General features: G+C 39.2%; 1 protein-coding gene across 1 annotated transcript; it reads left to right on the top strand.

The window, feature by feature from the left end:
- The first annotated feature begins 17,618 nt into the window (after nucleotides 1-17,618).
- On the top strand, nucleotides 17,619-18,149 carry LOC145158190 (uncharacterized). The gene has a single exon (XM_079077124.1). The coding sequence runs from the start codon at nucleotides 17,619-17,621 to the stop codon at nucleotides 18,147-18,149; it is 531 nt and encodes a 176-aa protein (XP_078933250.1).
- The last annotated feature ends 2,768 nt before the right edge of the window (nucleotides 18,150-20,917 follow it).

Here is a 20,917-nt window from a genome sequence, read left to right as displayed (position 1 = left end):
TCTTGTGAGAGGGGTGAAGGTTTGTTGGATCTTATACACACGGATGTGTGTGGGCCCTTCAAACATGCCACAAGGGATGCTAATCGTTATTATTTGACTTTTACTGATGATTACAGTAGATATGGATATGTCTACTTAATCAAGCATAAGTCAGAGACTTTTGAGAGGTTTAAAGAGTTTCAACAGGAAGTCGAGAATCAATTGGGCAGGAACATTAAGATGCTTCGATCCGATCGAGGTGGTGAGTATCTTAGTTCAGAGTTCCTCGACTATCTTAGGGAATGTGGGATTGTCTCACAATTGACACCTCCCAGGACACCACAGTTGAATGGTGTAGCTGAGAGGCGTAATCGAACCTTGTTGGATATGGTTCGTTCCATGATGAGTCGAGCTTCGCTACCAATCTCATTTTGGGGGTATGCCTTAGAGATTTCCGCCCATATCCTTAATCTAGTTCCCACAAAGAAAGTTTCCAAAACTCCTCATGAGATGTGGACTGGTAAAGTACCCAAACTAGACCACATTAAGATTTGGGGTTGCGAGGCTTTCGTGAGACGCGAGACTCATGATAAGCTCGAACCTCGAAGTGAGAGGTGTATTTTCATCGGCTACCCACATAAATCCTTTGGTTACCTCTTCTACAGACCTAGTGAGAATGTGGTCTTTGTAGCTAGGAGGGCTTTCTTTCGAGAGAGAGAGTTCATAAGCCAAGGAGACAGTGGGAGGCAAGTTGACCTTGAAGAAATTCAAGAGTCAAGTGGTGAAGGAACTTCAAACCCTAGCACTCAACTTGAGGAGGAAACTCCTGTTGAGCCAATTGACAAGTCTGTACCTCTGAGGCGTTCCACAAGGGTTAGGAATGCACCTGAGCATTACTATGGATTCCATATTACTGCGGAAGGTGATACACTTATCAGTGATGAGACACTGATAGGTCTAGATGAACCTAACAGTTACGCGGAAGCCATGGCAGGCCCTGAGTCAGCCAAGTGGAAAGAGGCAATGGACAGCGAGATACAGTCCATGTATGACAATCAAGTTTGGAACTTGGTTGAGAATGTACCAGGTCGTAAGACTATAGGGTGCAAATGGATCTTCAAGAAGAAGACCGACATGGATGGTAATGTACACACTTATAAGGCACGACTGGTTGCAAAGGGTTTCTCACAAACTCCGGGAGTTGATTATGATGAGACCTTTTCTCCAGTGGCCAAGATTAAGTCTATTAGGGTTCTGTTAGCCATAGCTGCATTTCATGACTATGAAATATGGCAAATGGATGTCAAAACCGCTTTCCTTAATGGAAAGTTGGCTGAGGATGTTTACATGAGTCAGCCAGAGGGTTTTGTCAATACAGAGTACCCTAATAAAGTGTGTAAGCTTGAGAAATCCATTTATGGGTTAAAGCAAGCACCTCGCAGATGGAATCTTTGCTTTGATGAGAAAGTCAAAGAATTTGGCTTTTCTAGGAGTGAAGATGAATCTTGTGTATATGTCAAGGCTAGTGGGAGTATAGTTAGCTTTTTGGTATTGTATGTGGATGACATACTACTCATAGGAACAGACATCCCAACTCTGCAGGAAGTTAAGTCCTGGCTTGGGAAGTGTTTCTCTATGAAGGACCTAGGAGAAGCTGCCTATATTCTAGGGATAAGGATCTTGAGAGACCGGAGTAAAAGACTAATTGGACTTAGTCAGAGTACCTACTTGGATAAGGTGCTGAAGAGATTCGGCATGCAAGACTCCAAGAAAGGAGAGTTACCCATCCAGAGTAACGCCAGATTGAGTAAGACACAAAGCCCTAGTACTGAGGCTGAGATAGCATAAATGAGTCGAATACCTTATGCTTCGGCTGTAGGATCGATCATGTATGCTATGACGTGTACTCGACCTGATGTAGCCTTTTCTTTGAGCATGGTTAGCAGGTATCAGGGGAACCCTGGCAAGGCACACTGGACTGCGGTAAAGAATATCCTCAAGTACCTACGGAGGACTAAGGACTGGGTCCTTACCCTCGGTGGGAGTGAAGACTTGAGAGTTGTAGGGTATAGTGATGCTAGCTTTCAGACTGATAGGGATAATTTCCACTCTCAGTCAGGCTGGGTCTTTACCTTAAATGGATGAGCAATTTCTTGGAAGAGTTCCAAGCAAGAGACAGTGGCTGATTCAACTTGCGAATCAGAGTATATAGCAGCTAGCGAGGCAGCAAAGGAGGCGATATGGCTGAAGAACTTCATTGGAGACCTTGGAGTTGTACCAGCTATTAAAGAGCCAATGGAAATTTTCTGTGATAGTGAAAGTGCAGTTGCCTTAGCCAAGGAACCAAGGGATCACGGGAGATCCAGACACATCGACAGAAAATACCATTTCATCAGACATCGAATAGAAGAAGGACTCCTCGTGGCAAATAGGGTATCATCGGATGAGAATCCAGCAGATCCCCTCACGAAGGGACTGACTCGAGTTAAGCATCTCCAGCATGCTCGGAGCATAGGGCTGAAGGATGATATTAGATTTAGTAGTTAGATAACCTTGAAATTTGTAAAGTGTAATTGACATTAGATGATGAATAAAAGGTGTTTTATTTATGAGTAAAGTGTTGCTATCTCTTGTCGATCGTTTACTATATTTCTTTTGCATGTTTTGACTTCCAGAATAATTATGTTTGGTATATCATATTATTCGAACCTCCACAGTCGGTCATATGTCGGAAGTAGGTATGAATCAAGACTGTCATGATTGGTTGCAGAGGTCTAAGTTGTTGGACATGGCTACAACACTCATGAGTGCTCATAAGTTCTGAGCATTGGACACAACCCACGCTCACTGGAATCACTTCATGGAATTTATCTCGAGTGATCGTGAGACGGTAATATCATATAAGTCTTCAAACCTAGAGATATGATTTGTTACTTATGAGTTGGTTATGCATTGATTGTACGTTAACACATTGGTAACTCGATGTTATAAAACGTGCTTTTGTGTATAATTCAATGAGTGGTAGAACAAACATATGAGTCGAAGTTTATCTGTTCCTTCTTGGATTAGAAGCTGATATCTGGGCCCCTCGATGATTTTGTTTTGACTTATGTACCGGGCCCGGTCAGAACTAAGTTGATGTGTTCAATTAAGTTCTTTGTCAAACAAATCGGAAATCGGGAAACAAACTGCTGGACAATAAGTAAGACATTGTTCCATGTATTTGTCCGGCTGATATCTAGAACAGAGGATTCTATGATCACTTATCTTAAATGGCGTATCATCATCTTCTCAGTTCCGAGAGACCTTGAAAGAGCTACGATTGCCGATCGGTTCCTGAAGTATTGCAGTTATAGTTATTAGACTTATCCAAGTGGGAGACTGTTGGATAAGGTGTCTAAGTCCATAACTATTTATGGTATGTACTTGACCCGACCCGGCATGGTCCATTTGGGTTGCATGGCACCATGCAATTGGATAAACTAAAATGAGAGAAATAACACTTATGGTTTATTAATATATTATAAGTTCTAATATATTAATAATATTATTTAATTAGTTTGATCAAGAATTAATTTAGAATTAATTAAGTGATCAAAAGATAACTAATTAAATATATGGGTAGATTATGTAAATCTTCCATATCTTATATAGTGGGCTAAGAGGCTCCATGGATTATCAAGTTGGGTTCCACCCATAGGATGCTCCATGGATGCTCCATGGGAGTTACAAACCCATGGGTCATGGAAATGAAGAGTCATGACACATTAGGGTTTACATGGTGTAACCCTAGATGTGTCAACACTATATAAGAAACCCATTCTCCACCAAAATTGGGGACACTAAGAAACAAGAGGGCTAGAGCCGATTTTGCAAGTGTAAGATTCTCTCAAAGGTTACTCCTTTGCATTTGGTGTTGTGTGAAGCATTTGAGGCATCACACTTGGGGTGCTAGGGTCACAAGGTTTCAAGGATCATAATCAACAACAAGGTAAGTTATTATATCTTTCATTCAAGTTAAAAATGTTCCCCATGTATGCTAGATAGGAATATAACCTTGGAATTCAACTTTGCATGATTATTAGACAAACATAGATCCAATGTTATTAGGGTTGCATGTACACTTAGGAAGTATTAGAATGCTCAAAACCCATCAGTGGTATCAGAGCCTAGGTTTGTTTGTTGTTTTTTTTTATGTGCAAACAGCTTGAAAAAAAATTGTTTTTCTGTTTTCTGCTCGTATGAAAGTTTACACATTTGTTGCTGGAAATGGACTAGAAACATTACCCTAAACTGTTTTGATGTTTTAAAGCTTGTTTTAGATGGTGTAATGTTTATGCTAATCCATTTACAATGGCAATTATTAAAATTACAAGTTTTTTTAAGTGTAATTTTTGATTCTTGAAAGTGTTCATATTCATGTTCTTGAACTTATGAAGATTAGATGATCATAGGAATTGTTTGTAACCTTCATGGTAGTTTAATTCATGATCATAATGTGTTTTAATGGAGTCCATAACTTGTCCTCAAGTTATGGAAAACCAAAAGCCTCACTTTTATTAAATCCATTAAAAGAACACAAGAGTTATAAAAATGAAGAGTCTTCATTTTTATTACTCAATTAATTCATAAGTTATAAGAAATGAAAAGTTTTGGAAGTTTACAAAACTGGCCCTCAAGTTTTGGAACATGTAAAGTCTTGATTAAAACTTTAGTTCCAACCCTTAGAATTTTAAAAGTTAAAATTCAACCCTTATACTTTATAATATTATAAGTTACTAATATATATATATATATATATATATATATATATATATATATATGTATAACGTCAAGTCGTCTTACCGCTAGTACGCCTCATTCACGAAGCCGGTCTATAAGGGGGGTATAAGGTTGTTGCCTATAAAATGGCAACTTAATGGGTGTCCACTCTCACCCACCGCTTCCTTGATCGGTGGAGGGTCGTTAGCCGAACGGGTAAGACAAGGACTTATAAATTCTCATTAAAAGTATGATGAATATTATAAAGTAACTAAATGCTTTTATTAAATTCCCAATCTTAGTTACTTTAGGAAAATGTGAATAAGGTGCTAATCCATGAAATTACACTTTACACTTTGTTTAAGTCGTTGGTGGAGCGTGTGTGGTTAACCGGCACACTAACTTGGACTTAACAAGGTAGGTAAAGGGTGACTTAAGGTTTACCATAGCATCGGTGGAGCGTGTGTGGTTTACCGGCACATCGATTGAGTGATAAACCTTGAGGGTACCAAGTGATTTGCATGGTTACTTCACACCTCGTTTTGTGATCCTCGGTATCCCAGTCACAAAACTTGGAGGGCACACTCGAGATTGAAACATGCCTTTGAAAAGTTCATTGAATCTCAAAAGAATCTAGGAATTTCTAAGAACCAATTAAAAACCTAATATTTATATTTCGTTTTTCATGGTGGAAATTGGTGAATCGTCATTCACCTACCTTTCAAATATGTTATAGCTTGGATTACGGCATACCTCTTCTAAGTTATAATATATTGTGATTGGATCCTAGCCTTGATATTACATTTGGGTGTTTTATTAAGGACTCTCTTAATATCTAAACTAATCTTGTCCTCTTCTTTCAGATGTCTTCAAACAATGCTGTTTCTGGCTCTAATCCTAATGGCTCCTTTACCCTTATGAACTTGTGTGGGAAAGTCACTTTTGATGGATCCAACTTCAATGAATGGATCAGAAACATCAGGATGATTACCCGCTACGAGGACAAAGAATATGTCCTTGACAAGGAGCTTAAGGAGATTGATGAGACCACTGAAACTCCCCAGGAGATCGCTGACTTCCGGGCACATGAAAGGGATGCTACAAAAGTGGCATGCATCATGTTGGCCACCATGACAGCGGAACTCCAAAAAGTCCTATGAGGACTTTTACCCTTTTGAAATGCACCAAGATCTGATGGAAAGATACCATCAAAGTGCACGACAAGAGAGGTATGAAATCATATGCTCTATCATAACAACCATGATGAAGGACGGGGAATCCGTCACGAGCCACATGCAGAAAATGCAAAGGTATGTGGATCGGTTGCTGAAGCTTAATGTGAACTTCCCTGAGGAGCTTGCAATAGATATCATTTTGCACTCCTTACCATCGTGCTATGATCAATTCTGCATGACATATCACATGAATAAGGAAGAGGTCACACTCAGCAAACTTCAGGGACTCCTCAAGACCGCAGAAACAGGTCTTAAGGGTAAGTCGGTTGTTAACACTCCTACTCCAAACTCCGCCCCGGTTTTGGCAATCGGGAAAGGTAGAGGGAAGAAGAGGAAGAGCTCTTCGAAGGGTACCAAGGCTAGGACCCTTGATGGCTCTTCTTCAAGTGGAACCAAGAAAGGTTTTGTCACTCCTTCTTCTGACCCTAAAGAGGCTGAATGCTTCTATTGCCATGAAAAGTCACATTGGAAGCGGAACTGCCCAAAGTACCAGCAAGATGTGAAGGATGGGAAAGTTAAACCCAACCATGCAGGTATTTACACTATCTTATCTAATAACTCACCCCATTATAACTCTTGGGTCCTTGATACCGGTTGTGGTATTCATATCTGTTCTGATTTGCAGGGACTAAGAAGAAGTGAGAATGTGGAGCATGGAAGAATAAACTTAATCATGGGGAATAGGAAAGCTTTACCTGTCACCAAGATTGGAGTTTATACTTTATCGCTAAGTAGTGGGTTTAGTTTAGATTTGAATAAATGTTGTTATTCGCCAGAAATGGCAAGAAATATTATTTCCTTTCATGCATTGTATAAACAAGGTTTCACCTTTTCATTTGATAATGAAGTTGGTTCGATTAATGCTTTCTTTAATAATGTTCTTTATTTTAAAACATTACCTTGTGATGGTGTGTATGAAACTGTATCTGTGGTTGATAACTTAGGAAATAATGTATTGTGTATTGATTCTGTTAATGATAATAACTTGGATAAAGCATCATTATGGCATTGTCGTCTTGGACATATAAGCAAGAAACGCATAGGCCAACTCCAAAAGGATGGAGTATTGGAGTCATTTGACCTAAAGTCAGATGATAGTTGCGAATCATGCTTATTTGGAAAAATGACAAAGTCACCCTTCACAGGTTCTTGTGAGAGGGGTGAAGGTTTGTTGGATCTTATACACACGGATGTGTGTGGGCCCTTCAAACATGCCACAAGGGATGCTAATCGTTATTATTTGACTTTTACTGATGATTACAGTAGATATGGATATGTCTACTTAATCAAGCATAAGTCAGAGACTTTTGAGAGGTTTAAAGAGTTTCAACAGGAAGTCGAGAATCAATTGGGCAGGAACATTAAGATGCTTCGATCCGATCGAGGTGGTGAGTATCTTAGTTCAGAGTTCCTCGACTATCTTAGGGAATGTGGGATTGTCTCACAATTGACACCTCCCAGGACACCACAGTTGAATGGTGTAGCTGAGAGGCGTAATCGAACCTTGTTGGATATGGTTCGTTCCATGATGAGTCGAGCTTCGCTACCAATCTCATTTTGGGGGTATGCCTTAGAGATTTCCGCCCATATCCTTAATCTAGTTCCCACAAAGAAAGTTTCCAAAACTCCTCATGAGATGTGGACTGGTAAAGTACCCAAACTAGACCACATTAAGATTTGGGGTTGCGAGGCTTTCGTGAGACGCGAGACTCATGATAAGCTCGAACCTCGAAGTGAGAGGTGTATTTTCATCGGCTACCCACATAAATCCTTTGGTTACCTCTTCTACAGACCTAGTGAGAATGTGGTCTTTGTAGCTAGGAGGGCTTTCTTTCGAGAGAGAGAGTTCATAAGCCAAGGAGACAGTGGGAGGCAAGTTGACCTTGAAGAAATTCAAGAGTCAAGTGGTGAAGGAACTTCAAACCCTAGCACTCAACTTGAGGAGGAAACTCCTGTTGAGCCAATTGACAAGTCTGTACCTCTGAGGCGTTCCACAAGGGTTAGGAATGCACCTGAGCATTACTATGGATTCCATATTACTGCGGAAGGTGATACACTTATCAGTGATGAGACACTGATAGGTCTAGATGAACCTAACAGTTACGCGGAAGCCATGGCAGGCCCTGAGTCAGCCAAGTGGAAAGAGGCAATGGACAGCGAGATACAGTCCATGTATGACAATCAAGTTTGGAACTTGGTTGAGAATGTACCAGGTCGTAAGACTATAGGGTGCAAATGGATCTTCAAGAAGAAGACCGACATGGATGGTAATGTACACACTTATAAGGCACGACTGGTTGCAAAGGGTTTCTCACAAACTCCGGGAGTTGATTATGATGAGACCTTTTCTCCAGTGGCCAAGATTAAGTCTATTAGGGTTCTGTTAGCCATAGCTGCATTTCATGACTATGAAATATGGCAAATGGATGTCAAAACCGCTTTCCTTAATGGAAAGTTGGCTGAGGATGTTTACATGAGTCAGCCAGAGGGTTTTGTCAATACAGAGTACCCTAATAAAGTGTGTAAGCTTGAGAAATCCATTTATGGGTTAAAGCAAGCACCTCGCAGATGGAATCTTTGCTTTGATGAGAAAGTCAAAGAATTTGGCTTTTCTAGGAGTGAAGATGAATCTTGTGTATATGTCAAGGCTAGTGGGAGTATAGTTAGCTTTTTGGTATTGTATGTGGATGACATACTACTCATAGGAACAGACATCCCAACTCTGCAGGAAGTTAAGTCCTGGCTTGGGAAGTGTTTCTCTATGAAGGACCTAGGAGAAGCTGCCTATATTCTAGGGATAAGGATCTTGAGAGACCGGAGTAAAAGACTAATTGGACTTAGTCAGAGTACCTACTTGGATAAGGTGCTGAAGAGATTCGGCATGCAAGACTCCAAGAAAGGAGAGTTACCCATCCAGAGTAACGCCAGATTGAGTAAGACACAAAGCCCTAGTACTGAGGCTGAGATAGCATAAATGAGTCGAATACCTTATGCTTCGGCTGTAGGATCGATCATGTATGCTATGACGTGTACTCGACCTGATGTAGCCTTTTCTTTGAGCATGGTTAGCAGGTATCAGGGGAACCCTGGCAAGGCACACTGGACTGCGGTAAAGAATATCCTCAAGTACCTACGGAGGACTAAGGACTGGGTCCTTACCCTCGGTGGGAGTGAAGACTTGAGAGTTGTAGGGTATAGTGATGCTAGCTTTCAGACTGATAGGGATAATTTCCACTCTCAGTCAGGCTGGGTCTTTACCTTAAATGGATGAGCAATTTCTTGGAAGAGTTCCAAGCAAGAGACAGTGGCTGATTCAACTTGCGAATCAGAGTATATAGCAGCTAGCGAGGCAGCAAAGGAGGCGATATGGCTGAAGAACTTCATTGGAGACCTTGGAGTTGTACCAGCTATTAAAGAGCCAATGGAAATTTTCTGTGATAGTGAAAGTGCAGTTGCCTTAGCCAAGGAACCAAGGGATCACGGGAGATCCAGACACATCGACAGAAAATACCATTTCATCAGACATCGAATAGAAGAAGGACTCCTCGTGGCAAATAGGGTATCATCGGATGAGAATCCAGCAGATCCCCTCACGAAGGGACTGACTCGAGTTAAGCATCTCCAGCATGCTCGGAGCATAGGGCTGAAGGATGATATTAGATTTAGTAGTTAGATAACCTTGAAATTTGTAAAGTGTAATTGACATTAGATGATGAATAAAAGGTGTTTTATTTATGAGTAAAGTGTTGCTATCTCTTGTCGATCGTTTACTATATTTCTTTTGCATGTTTTGACTTCCAGAATAATTATGTTTGGTATATCATATTATTCGAACCTCCACAGTCGGTCATATGTCGGAAGTAGGTATGAATCAAGACTGTCATGATTGGTTGCAGAGGTCTAAGTTGTTGGACATGGCTACAACACTCATGAGTGCTCATAAGTTCTGAGCATTGGACACAACCCACGCTCACTGGAATCACTTCATGGAATTTATCTCGAGTGATCGTGAGACGGTAATATCATATAAGTCTTCAAACCTAGAGATATGATTTGTTACTTATGAGTTGGTTATGCATTGATTGTACGTTAACACATTGGTAACTCGATGTTATAAAACGTGCTTTTGTGTATAATTCAATGAGTGGTAGAACAAACATATGAGTCGAAGTTTATCTGTTCCTTCTTGGATTAGAAGCTGATATCTGGGCCCCTCGATGATTTTGTTTTGACCTATGTACCGGGCCCGGTCAGAACTAAGTTGATGTGTTCAATTAAGTTCTTTGTCAAACAAATCGGAAATCGGGAAACAAACTGTTGGACAATAAGTAAGACATTGTTCCATGTATTTGTCCGGCCGATATCTAGAACAGAGGATTATATGATCACTTATCTTAAATGGCGTATCATCATCTTCTCAGTTCCGAGAGACCTTGAAAGAGCTACGATTGCCGATCGGTTCCTGAAGTATTGCAGTTATAGTTATTAGACTTATCCAAGTGGGAGACTGTTGGATAAGGTGTCTAAGTCCATAACTATTTTTGGTATGTACTTGACCCAACCCGGCATGGTCCATTTGGGTTGCATGGCACCATGCAATTGGATAAACTAAAATGAGAGAAATAACACTTATGGTTTATTAATATATTATAAGTTCTAATATATTAATAATATTGTTTAATTAGTTTGATCAAGAATTAATTTAGAATTAATTAAGTGATCAAAAGATAACTAATTAAATATATGGGTAGATTATGTAAATCTTCCATATCTTATATAGTGGGCTAAGAGGCTCCATGGATTATCAAGTTGGGTTCCACCCATAGGATGCTCCATGGATGCTCCATGGGAGTTACAAACCCATGGGTCATGGAAATGAAGAGTCATGACACATTAGGGTTTACATGGTGTAACCCTAGATGTGTCAACACTATATAAGAAACCCATTCTCCACCAAAATTGGGGACACTAAGAAACAAGAGGGCTAGAGCCGATTTTGCAAGTGTAAGATTCTCTCAAAGTTTACTCCTTTGCATTTGGTGTTGTGTGAAGCATTTGAGGCATCACACTTGGGGTGCTAGGCTCACAAGGTTTCAAGGATCATAATCAACAACAAGGTAAGTTATTCTATCTTTCATTCAAGTTAAAAATGTTCCCCATGTATGCTAGATAGGAATATAACCTTGGAATTCAACTTTGCATGATTATTAGACAAACATAGATCCAAGGTTATTAGGGTTGCATGTACACTTAGGAAGTGTTAGAATGCTCGAAATCCATCAACTTGTTCTCTAGTACCCTAAGGATTCTTACTTGGACTGCTCACCGATCCGGTGTTTCCAGTAGTACGGGCCCTATACTACCTTCCACAACGCATCAGTATTCACCCCAAGTCCTCCTCCTAGGATCCCAGATCACAAGTACTCTATATCTTACTAAACTCAGGCTACCCTCCAGTAGACCACTCATAAGCTCCTCGCTGCTACCTACTCACTCTCGAAGTATCTCATTGTAGCAGTGACTCCTAGGCTAAGGCATCACAAATCAGGCCCACTCTAGTCCTAACTATGAATACTTAGACTACTCTAGCATGCATAGCATATCACATAATATCTTATAATACATAATGTAAGGGTATTTTGGGAAATCACCGTTCGGGCGCTGGCTGATCGTACACACTGCTCCGTTCTGCGTTTCTCAAAAATCTTTTTCTCTTTTTTAGAAAAATTGTTTCTTTTATGAAAATTTTTCTCAAGTCCTCAGTTTGAGTTCAGATACGCCCGAAGGTGCATCCGAATCCCTCAAACCAAGGCTCTGATACCAACTTGTAACGACGTAAATTTTAAAACAATTTTTCATTTTTCAAACATGATAAAACTCATAATATTCTCAAAATCTCATGTATCAAATGTCATCACAATAAAACATATCCCAGAATCTCAAAACATAATCATATGCCAGTGTGTACAGATCATGTCAGCGCCTTCCCGCGATCCTCGCTGGTACCTGAAACAAATATCACATAACACGGTAAGCATAAATGCTTAGTGAGTTCCCCAAAATACCACATACAACACATAAGCCACTCGAGGCTATAACTCGGTATGACCCTCCGGTCAATGTGTCTCAGCGGGACCCTCCAGTCTCGTAGCTCGTTGGACCCTCCAGTCTGGTCTAGCTCGTTGGACCCTCTGGTCCGGTCTAAATCGTTAGACCCTCTGGTCCGGTCTAAATCGTAGGACCCTTCGGTCCGGTCTATATAACACATAGCATACATATATCACAATACACATAAACTCAACATACACATAACACATAAAACCCTTCGGTCTGCACATAGTTACCACTCTAGGTAATGTATAGTGAGAAGACTCACCTCGGGTAATCTCGAAAAGTCTCGAACTCGAATATCTGATCTAGCCTCCGCCTAATCACATAAAGTAATTATCTCTAAATAATACGGCTCTCAAAGGCTAGACTAGTCCCTCCCTATATTCACTCAGAAGGGTAAAAGACCATTTTACCCCTCCAATGGTCCAATGTCCAAATGTTGACCAAACCCTAAAAGTCAACCCCAGTCAACGGTCCAACTTTGACCAGACTCGTCGAGTGCACTCGGGTGACTCGGCGAGTCCATGCGTGTCCTTTGAATCCTCCTAAGGCCTCACTCGACTCGTCAAGTTAACCTTTTTCTCGACGGGTTACCACTGATCATGAATCGTGGTGCAACACGATCCGACTCTTCGAGTCCGCTCATGGACTCGGCGAGTTTCTTCCATGAGAATGCTCAAACGACCTTCTGAGGTCAGATCTGTTTCTCTAACCTATAGATCTGGCCTTCTAACACTCAAAAGTTACGTAAAGGTCCAAACTTTATCCTCATGCAACACTCATATGGCTCTATTTGATGAATTAGCCCTAATATGACAACCATGATCCAAAACCCAAAAAGGGACTGCATAAAGCTGGATGCTTGGGGCTCTCTGGACCTCTCAAGGTCCAGATCTAAAGTCTATTTCACATTGGGACCTCTCATGCTCTTATTCCAACTCAAGAAAGGGTAAAGAAACCCTTGATTCAAGAAGCCTACACAATAAAGAAGAAAAGGGCCGAATTGCTACCTCAAAGTGAAGCCTCCTTGCTTGAAAGTCTCAGAACAACAACCTCCTTTGGTCCTTCTTGCTGGATCACTTCTCCTCCTTAGCAAAATCACAACAAATGGTTCAAGATGGCTCTCTCTCTCACTACACACGCTCAAACATGCTAGGGTTCTTTTCTCTGAAAGGGTGGCCACAAATGAAGGCCATAAGGACCCTTAAATAGGGCACAGGCCCAAAGATTTAGGTTTTCTGTCCACAGCGCGGACTCGTCGAGTCCATTCATTAATCCTAGTCAGCAGTCGTGATCCTACTCGACGAGTCTAGGCGTCGACTCGTCGAGTCCCTCTCCTTGACTCAAAAATAAATACTCAATTTATGATACCTGGAAATCCGGATGTTACAAAAATTGAGGTGGAATCTGAACCAAATTATAATATGGTTGCAAGGAAGTTCAAGATGATCTATGTATGTCTGCTTCCATGGTTAGGAGAGACATTTTAGGTTTGGATGGTGCATTTATGAAGGGAACATATCCAGGCCAGATTTTAATTGTTGTAGGATTAGATTCCAACAATGGTATCTATCCCTTAGCATATTCTATTATACAAGTTGAAACAAAAAATCCATGGAGTTAGTTCTTGGAGAATCTAGGACAATATTTGGACCTCAATGTTGTTTCTAATTTTACCTTCATCACGAAAAGACAAAAGTTATATTAAATTTTAAACTGTTAAATATTTATAATTCACATTGTGATATAAAGATATGCATGGTAACTTATGTAGGGGGTGTTACTAGCAATTAAGGGGGTGTTACTAGCAATTAAAAAAGTATTCCCCTGTATTGAGCACAGGTACTGTTTAAGACACATTCATGAGAATATGAAGTTAAAGTTCAAAGGGCAGCCTATCAAGGACTATTTGTGGAGGATTTTCGCAGCTACTACAGTACCTCATTTTGCAAAATCCATAGATAACCATAAGATATTCAATCCACAAGTACATGAATGGCCAGCCAAGACACCTTCAAAGCATTGGGCAAGGGCATATTTTACTAGTAAAGTATCATATTTGTATATTCAATGTTTGTTTACAGTGTCCTTATATGATTTCATATGTTTTTAGGGAGATCACACTCAAGCATCATACTCAACAACATATGCAAAGCATTCAATTCCAAACTACTTCAATGAATAGACAGACCAATCATATCTACTTTGGAGTGTATTAGGAAATTTATGATGAAAAAGATTTGCATTGTTGACAAGGTTATCAATAAGATAAATGGTATACTAACTCCAACAGCTCAAAAGTTAATTGAAACAATAAAATAGGAAGTTAGTAATTGTACTTGAATCTTTAGTGGTGATTAGAAGTACCAAGTAACTAGAAAATACCATGACCAGTTTGTTGTTAACATGGGGGAGAAGACATGTACCTACAGAAAATAGGATTTGATTGGGATACCTTTCCCTCATGTTGTTATTGTAAGGTCAGGCTTTATGATCTGATGAGTCAAACACCACCGGCTATCCACCAGCACCAACGTTAGCGCCAATGCCAGCATCAGCATGATCAGCGACAGCTTGAACCCAATGATCTTAGTGATCGTTTGTATATTAGGAAGATATTCTTTGTATATATAGAATAGATCTTTGATCCGTAATATTAGTGATTAGGATCAGACCTTTACATATATTAGTAACATCCCCAAAATAGTGGGATCTCCTTTTCTATAATCGTATATATTTTACTATTAGGGTTAAACCCTAATAGAGCTTGGATGTCTTTGTGACATGTTCTCTTTGTGTGAACCCTCTTTCTTATTGAAAGTATCTTTGTGACCATCTTGTTCTTTGTTCTTTGTTTGTTATTCATTATTCATACTTGAGTGTATCCGATAGATACAAACCTTCAATTGGTATCAGAGCGGGTTTACGATACATTCAAGATATTATGTCTTCCTCCTATAATCCAAAGTCATTTGATGTTATCAAGATCCATTCTTTCGATGAACACAACTTCGATGCATGGAAATCAAAGGCTATGGATGTTCTCGAGATCATGGACTATGACATGCTTGATGTCATTAACAAATGTCTCATCGTCTCTATGCATCGAACCTCCAATGAAAATGCATCTTTCAGTGGACTAAAGTAGAAGTCTAAGTCGGGATACAACAAGGAAAAGAAAAGAGTTCTAAACCTCGACAAGAAGGCAAGGATTGCTATTGGAAACTCTCTTCCATATCATGTCTATCAGTTGGTTCAAAACTGCTCACCTGCATAAGAGAGGATGAACACCTTATCATCCGCCTTCAACGGAGAAGGGCTTTATGATGATGAGGTTACCAAAGGTAAGTGTCTCATGGCTCAAATTGACGAGTCTAATGTTGAAGTATTAGGGGAAAGCATCGATACTTTTGACGCTGACTTCTCTCAAGCTGCAAAGGATTCTAAATCTCAAGACTGGGACTCAGCCTCAATGTATCAGGTAAAAAACTTCATTAACTACTCTTCTGTTGAAAAAGCTGACATTTTTGATCATTTACGTCTTGATCTTTCTATCTCTAACAAGGAAAATCTTCTCTCAAAATTGAACTAAAAAGTCTTAAAAAACAACTCTCCTTTTTTGAGAACTCTCTTAAACTCTTGAATAAGGAAAATTCTTGTATCTCACTGACCAATAATTTTCTTCATTTTGAAAAGGAAAAAGTTGTTGATTATGCAAGAAGTATTCAGCTTATCTTAAATAACTAGGCCTCTTCTCATTTTAATGTCACTAGAATTATTAATGATCGAATTCCTAATCAGTGTGAGAAAATTCTTGGCGGTGATATTGAAGGCGTTGTTTCCTTAATCAAAAAGTTTGAGACTAAACAAACCTTTTATAATGCTGATGATCTCGAGAAAGATTTTAAAACTAGATTTGTTGGTACCTATTACATAAATTAGTCCCTGGTTGATACATATTGTGCTACTGACTCTAATGGTAGTACTAAGTGTATATCTCGCCTATCTGCTCTTGACCCTTCACTTCAACCTCCTCATCGTGAGTATGTTTTGCCTTCCACTAAGACCTTGCTGAAATTTCACATCTCCAATGGTGAAGTTCACTCCGTAAATGAAATTCCCAGCATGTTTCCTCAATGCTATGTTAGCAACATTGAATTTGGAGGTTAATCTAAACTCTCTCCTTCTTATGACTCTTCAATCTCCTATGAGTCCCATGACAAGTTGTCATATGAGTAAACCATTGATGACACTCCTTGGTCCAGAACTAAAATAAGAGTTTTCAAATCAAATGATCAAGATTCCTCAAGTTCAGTTGTCAAAATAAATCAAAGTTCTAATTCTAAAAGAAATAATTATGGAACCAGTTTTTGTTATCGTTGTGGTGATGCTTCTCATAAAGCCAGTGAGTGTAATTTTGAAGAAAGCTATAATCGTGCTGACAACATCATTACTCAAAATAACAAATGGATCAAAAAGGGAAACTCATTAAATTGTCTCCTTGATGCTTGGTACCATATTTTCTCTTAAGTGACACATTGCAAGATGGGTCAGTGTATACTAACTGTATATTTTAGTATTTCAGGGTAAAGAACATATTTGTTATTTAGATAGTGGTTGCTCAAGACATATGACATGGTTCAAGTCTCTTCTGGATATTTTGTGAGAAAAGATGGTCCAACTGTTACACGGAGACATTGGCAAGGGAGCTACAAAAGGATTTGGCACTATCAAATGCAACTCTATTGTATTCAATAATGTGTCATACGTCAAAGGTCTTCAACATAATCTCATCTCAATCAGCCAACTGTGTGATGCTGACTATGAATTTTATTTTAACAAGAATAAAGGAAAAGTGATTGATCAAAAGAATGTCACTATGTTGACTGCAAACTGACAGAATGACATTTATGTTCTAGACATGTTCTCTGCTGACAACTCTCTTTAACATTGCTTCTTCTCTCATGTTCAGTCTCATCTAAACTGGTTGTGGCAAAAGAGACTATCTGACTTGAACTTCAAGAACATCTCGAAGATTTCTGGGAGTTAGCTTGTACGAGGAATTCCTAAGATGCAGTTCGTCTAGGATAAACTATGTTCAACATCTGAAAAAGGGAAAGAAAACAAAGTCATCCTTTAAGACAAAGTCATGTTCCTCCATCACCAAACCCTATCATCTCCTAAATATGGACCTGTTTGGACCGGTCCCAATAAAGTCAAGATCTGGGAAGAAGTTCACTCTTGTTATCGTGGATGAATATTCAAGATTTACAAGGGTGATCTTTTTTAGAAAGAAAGGTCATGTTGCTGATGAAACCATCTCTCTCATTAAGAAATGGGAAGTTCTTTATGACCATAAATCCATGCAATTACGTAGTGATCATGGCACTGAATTCAGAAATTCCTCCTTAGAAGATTTTTGCTCAAACTCAGGAATCTCTCAACATTTCTCTGTTGTTAGAACCCCCCCCCCCCCAACAAAATGGCATAGCTGAAAGATGAAATCGGACACTCATTAAAGTTGGGCGATCTATGGTTGTTGAGGTTGTTATCCTTTTATCCTTTCGGGCTAAAGCTGTCAACACAGCATCTTACACTCAAAATAATTCCATCATTGTGAAGCATCATGGGAAAACTGCCTATGAGCTACTTAAAGGGAGAAAACCTGACATCTCCTACTTTCATGTGTTTGGTTGTGTCTGTTATATTTTGAATCAGAGGGATGAGCATTCAAAGTTCGAAGTTAAAGTTGATGAAGGAGTGTTTCTGGGATACTCTAGTGTGTCAAAGGCTTTCAGGGTGTTCAATCTTTCAAGAAAAATTATTGACGAGACTACTTATGTCACGTTCGATGAAGACTCATCAATTCATGATCGGATAGATCATCCCTCGTCCATTCTAAGTGAGCTCACCTTCAGTCCATCAGACCCTGTCCCTGAGTCATTACTAAATGTCACTGAGCCTGTTTTTCCCAACATTGATCCAATTATCAATTCTCATTCTCTGAAGAAGCTGAGCAAACCAACTCTTCAAATCAAGAAAATTTTGACCCAAATCATGTGAATGAAAATTCAAATCATAGAATTCTTTGTGATTATCCTGAATCTCATACCATTGGAGATGTCAATTCCGGGATTCTCACTCGTAGTAGAGTCAGCAGTAAATTATGAATGTTTTTCAACTTTGTCTTAATGATCAAACCAAAGAATGTTGTTGATGCTCTCAAAGAAGCGGATTGGGTCAAGGCTATGCAATACAAGCTAAATGAGTTTGAACATCATCGTGTGTGGACTTTAGTTCCTAGGCCTAAAGGAAAAACCATTATTGGTACTCGTTGGGTGTTTAGAAACAAGATGGATGAAGATGGAATTGTTATTAGAAATAAGGCAATACTCGAGGCTCAAGGATTTTTTTCAGCTGGAAGGTATGGACTATGATGAAACCTTTGCCCTTGTTACTCGACTTGAAGCAATACGATTGTTCCTTGCTTGTGCTTCATTCATGAACTTCAAATTCTATCAAATGGACGTAAAGACTACTTTCCTACATGGGGATCTCAAAGAAGAAGTTTTTCTGAAACAACCTCCGGGATTTGAGAGTGAAGAATTCCATGATCATGTATATCGTCTAGATAAAGTTGTCTACGGTTTGAAACAGGCACCCATGGCATGGTATGACACTTTATCTAGTTATCTTCTAGAGAGTGGATACAAACGAGGAAAATATGATAACACCTTGTTCATTAAGCAATCAGGTTCTCATTATCCTTGCTCAAGTGTATGTCGAGGACATCATTTTCAGATCCATTGATGAGAAGCTGAGTTATGAGTTCGCTGAAGTAATAGATAAGAAATTTGAAATGAGCATGATGGGTGAACTAACTTTATTTTTAGGTTTGTAGGTTAAACAACTCACTGATAGAATCTTCTTTTGTCAAGAAAAATACATTGCAGATATACTAAAGAGATTTGCTTTTTCTGATAGCAAACCAACAAAGACTCCAATGTCCTCATTAGTGTCTATCTCTGTTGATCCAACTGGCACTGATGTGAATGCAACCCTATATCTAGGAATGATAGAATCACTGCTCTATCTCACTGTCAGTCGCCCTGACATCATGTTCGCTACCATCTTGTGTGCTCGATATCAAGCCTATCCAAAGGAATCCCATCTTCTTGTTGTAAAAAGGATCTTTCGTTACTTGAAACATACACCCAATCTTGGGTTATGGTATCTTCGCGACTCTGAGTTCAAGCTTGTGGGATTCACTGACTCTGATCATGGTGGGTGTGGCATTGATTGAAAAAGTACCTCAGAAGGAGATCAACTTCTAGGAAATAGACCTGTGAGTTGGTCCAGTAAGAAGCATACATCAATGGCTTGCTCTACCGCTGAAACTGAATATGTAGTCGTTGGAAGATGTTGTGCTCAGATTCTTTGCATCCAGAATCAGCTCTTAGATTACGGTTTCAACTTCTCAAAGACTCCCATTTGCTGTGACAACACCAGTACCATCCAGATGATTCAAAATCTGGTGCAGCATTCCAAGACCAAGCACATCGATATCCATCATCACTTCATCAGGGACATAGTTCAAAAGGGAAAAGTGGAGCTATTCTACATTTCATCCATTGATCAATGGGATGACATTTTCACTAAGTCATTGAATGAGAAGACCCTGAATAAATTGACTGTTGATCTTGGCATGCTTTCAATGACTTAATTTTCTTTTCGTTTTCTTTAAAAACTTTTCTTTTATCTGCTTTCATAAACACAAAAACACAAGTACTTTATTTATTTTGCTTTTAACAAAGGATTTTATGTAGCTTGCTTAACTTTTTGTATCTAATGTTTACAAGTGTTTTCTTTTCTCTCTATTCTCTCTTTCAGATCTATCTATTTCTTGTCTGCAATCGATATGCATCTCTTCTTTCTAAAATTAGAAAGATCTGGGGCCTTGGAGAATGTTCTGAAAGCTCTGATTGTAAAGACAAATTTTGGTATCCAATCTTCTTCTTGTTGACTATACCCCCTTTCTCCTCCACTCATTGTTATGGATGCAAGCAGTCATCATCAATATAGTGAGTCTTGCTTCCATCTACTGACTCATAATCTGGTAAAACCTCGAGTTCCCTTGTGTTGATCTTATCAACTCGATGGTTACACAGATTAGAGCCCATTAACTCGTTGGTTACAAAGACTGGTTCTTGCTCTTCCTTTGTTCTTGGTAAACATGAAGCTTGGAATCCATCTACAATACTTCATTGGTTAAAGACATTCTCTCTATTTGTATATTGTGAAGTGTGTTTTGTTTTTTTGTTTTTGACTATGTTTGTGTATTCTTTTATAGACAGTGTTGAAGGGTAGATATCTCAAAGAAAGGAAATTGATTCATGAGCCTTTAAATCAAAAGATTTTTAGTATCAGTTTTTATGATTCTCCTGAAAAAAGGCTACATCGAGGTCTTCTGAAAAAGCTATATATTCCCTCTTTAACTATTCATGTGTTGACCATGTCTCACGTTATCATCTCCTTATAATTTTTGTCTTGTACCATCTTAAAATGAATTGATGGTGAATTTTAAATTCTAGACTACAACTTAACTTTATGATATAGAAGATAAACCACCTCTCGTTGATAAGTTTACATTGTTTATGATTCACGCTGATTTCACCTCAGCGTGATTGAAACACCCCATTCTCTCATTTAACTTTTTCTCAATAAAAGTTAACGATTCATTGTGATATACCACATACTGATAAAAGTAGGGATGAGCATTAGAACTTTCGGAACCGGAACCGAACCGGAATTGGTAACAAGGTTCGGTTACC

This window comes from Lactuca virosa, chromosome 2, assembly GCF_052849685.1.
Source record: "Lactuca virosa cultivar CGN04683 chromosome 2, Lactuca_virosa_CGN04683_v6, whole genome shotgun sequence".
NCBI lineage: Eukaryota > Viridiplantae > Streptophyta > Magnoliopsida > Asterales > Asteraceae > Lactuca > Lactuca virosa.
Note: the sequence above shows the minus strand (reverse complement) of the source record. Positions and strands in the feature narration are given on the sequence as shown.